Source organism: Manduca sexta, chromosome 7, assembly GCF_014839805.1.
Source record: "Manduca sexta isolate Smith_Timp_Sample1 chromosome 7, JHU_Msex_v1.0, whole genome shotgun sequence".
In the NCBI taxonomy this organism is placed as follows: domain Eukaryota; kingdom Metazoa; phylum Arthropoda; class Insecta; order Lepidoptera; family Sphingidae; genus Manduca; species Manduca sexta.
The window spans coordinates 107,116-109,021 of record NC_051121.1 but is presented as its reverse complement, the minus strand read 5'-3'; the positions used below and the strand labels follow the sequence as shown (position 1 = coordinate 109,021).

Sequence of the window (1,906 nt, the reverse complement as noted above, 5' to 3'; positions counted from 1 at the left end):
CAAACTTGACCCCCAACTTCCCCTGACCCCCCCTGACCCCCCATTGACCCCCCACCCCAAATTTGACCCCCAACCCCCCCTGACCCCCCTGACCCCCCATTGACCCCCCACCCCAAATTTGACCCCCAACCTCCTCACACCATCACTATTTTCACCCCTTATTCACTCCCCCAACATTTTTCACACTAGTTGCACCATTAACATACTACAATCATGCCACCCAAGCTAGAACCCCGCCCGCTCGAGTACGACTCCACACTATGTGCGGACCTCGCTACGTTTTGCAAGTACATACCGAAGATGTGCTATAGTATTATTGACACAATTTATGACGGCAAAAGCGTCACAGCAACTAACAAACAATATATCGAAAAGAATGCCAGAGAAATATTAAAAGCTACCAACAGCATGACTGCAATACTCGGCAGCCCCGACACAAAGAAAGCGTTAGAATACTTCAAAGCGGTATTCACTAACACTAAAATCGACCCACATCACCCACCTAATGAGGCTAGCACCTCTGTCCCGATATTCGACGCCGAATCGATCAAAAACGATATCATCACCAGCATTCAATCTGTCATGGAAAAACATATACAAACTATCAATGATAACACGGAAAAACAAAATAAAATAATCAACGAAATCCAAAAACAACAATCTCGACTCACCTCCACCCCTACAGATGCACAGCAACCACGCACCACATATAGCGCAGTTGCTGCGACTCCCGCCCGCACTCATAACCGGCGCGCCGTTCCCTATCAACCTAAACCCCCCACGTCTGTCCCTAAGACGCGGCCGGCCATCATTGTTACACCCAAATCCGACGACAAAATTCACAACTCTGAAGATGCTGTAAAGCTCTTCAAACAAAGCATCTCATTTCGAAACACTGGATACGCGCCGGCTAGATTGCAGGCCATATCGAAGAACAAGCTGCGGGTCGAATTCGAACGCGCTGAGGAGCGAGATGATACCCTCAAAAAATTACAGGGTGCTCCGGAAGTACGAGCGGAACCGGCACGCCACCTTAAACCCATGGTTATGCTCAAGGGCATCACCATCGATACCCCTCCCGAACAACTAACTAACATAATCCTCGAGCAAAATCCCGCCATCGCGACCTTAGTGGCGAACGGGGCACAATTTAGGTACCGTCTGCGCAAGGACAACAGAAACCCCAAATACTACAACGCTGCCTTTATCGCTGACCCAGCGGTCTGGCGGTGGATCACTGGGGCGGGGAGGATCTGCGTGGACTACCAGAGAGTCCATGCAGAGAACTTCTCCCCGTTCATGCAGTGCTACCGCTGCCTACAGTTCGGCCACACGCGCGCTAAGTGCGAGGCCACAACCACCCCATGCGCGCACTGCGCCAAATCGGATCACTCAACTGACAAATGCCCCTCCCTCGAAGGACCGGCCACTTGTTACAACTGTACTCTTTACAACACACGATACAACAACAAGGCAGACACCTCGCACCGAGCTACCGCGGCCGGCTGCCCGCGAGTCCGTTTGATGAAAGATCGCATCCACAGCAGAGTCGATTATGGGGTACCGCAGGGTACGTAGTATATTTATACACATATATATTCCACATATTCTATATAGCTAATGCACATTATTGCAATTTCCGCAACCTTAGTAAATCTGAAATAAAATTGGTTGCATATATATATTCAATATAATTATAACTGCTAACCACCAAAAGCACGACTACACGCTCATCACCGCAGGTCGAGCGAGGAGAAGAGGGACATTCTAGGTTCTCACGACTTTTAAATTTCAGCGGTGCACATACACCCGAACATCTGTGGCCCGGGGCATTTGCATTGCTCCTGTCCCGTAAGCCATGGTCACTGCGCGGATATATGTGCTATTCCTCTTAACATATTCAGGA

The 1,906-nt window shown here is 49.6% G+C and overlaps 1 protein-coding gene across 1 annotated transcript in view; it reads left to right on the top strand.

The window, feature by feature from the left end:
* Nucleotides 1-227: 227 nt before the first annotated feature.
* Nucleotides 228-1,906, top strand: part of LOC119193812 — a gene marked incomplete at its 5' end in the record, with an annotated part of 2,064 nt that continues 385 nt past the window's right edge. Inside the window, 1 exon segment of the mRNA XM_037447543.1 lies at nt 228-1,906. This exon segment is cut by the window's right edge and continues 385 nt beyond it. Within this exon segment, the coding sequence (XP_037303440.1) occupies nt 228-1,578 (1,351 nt within the window).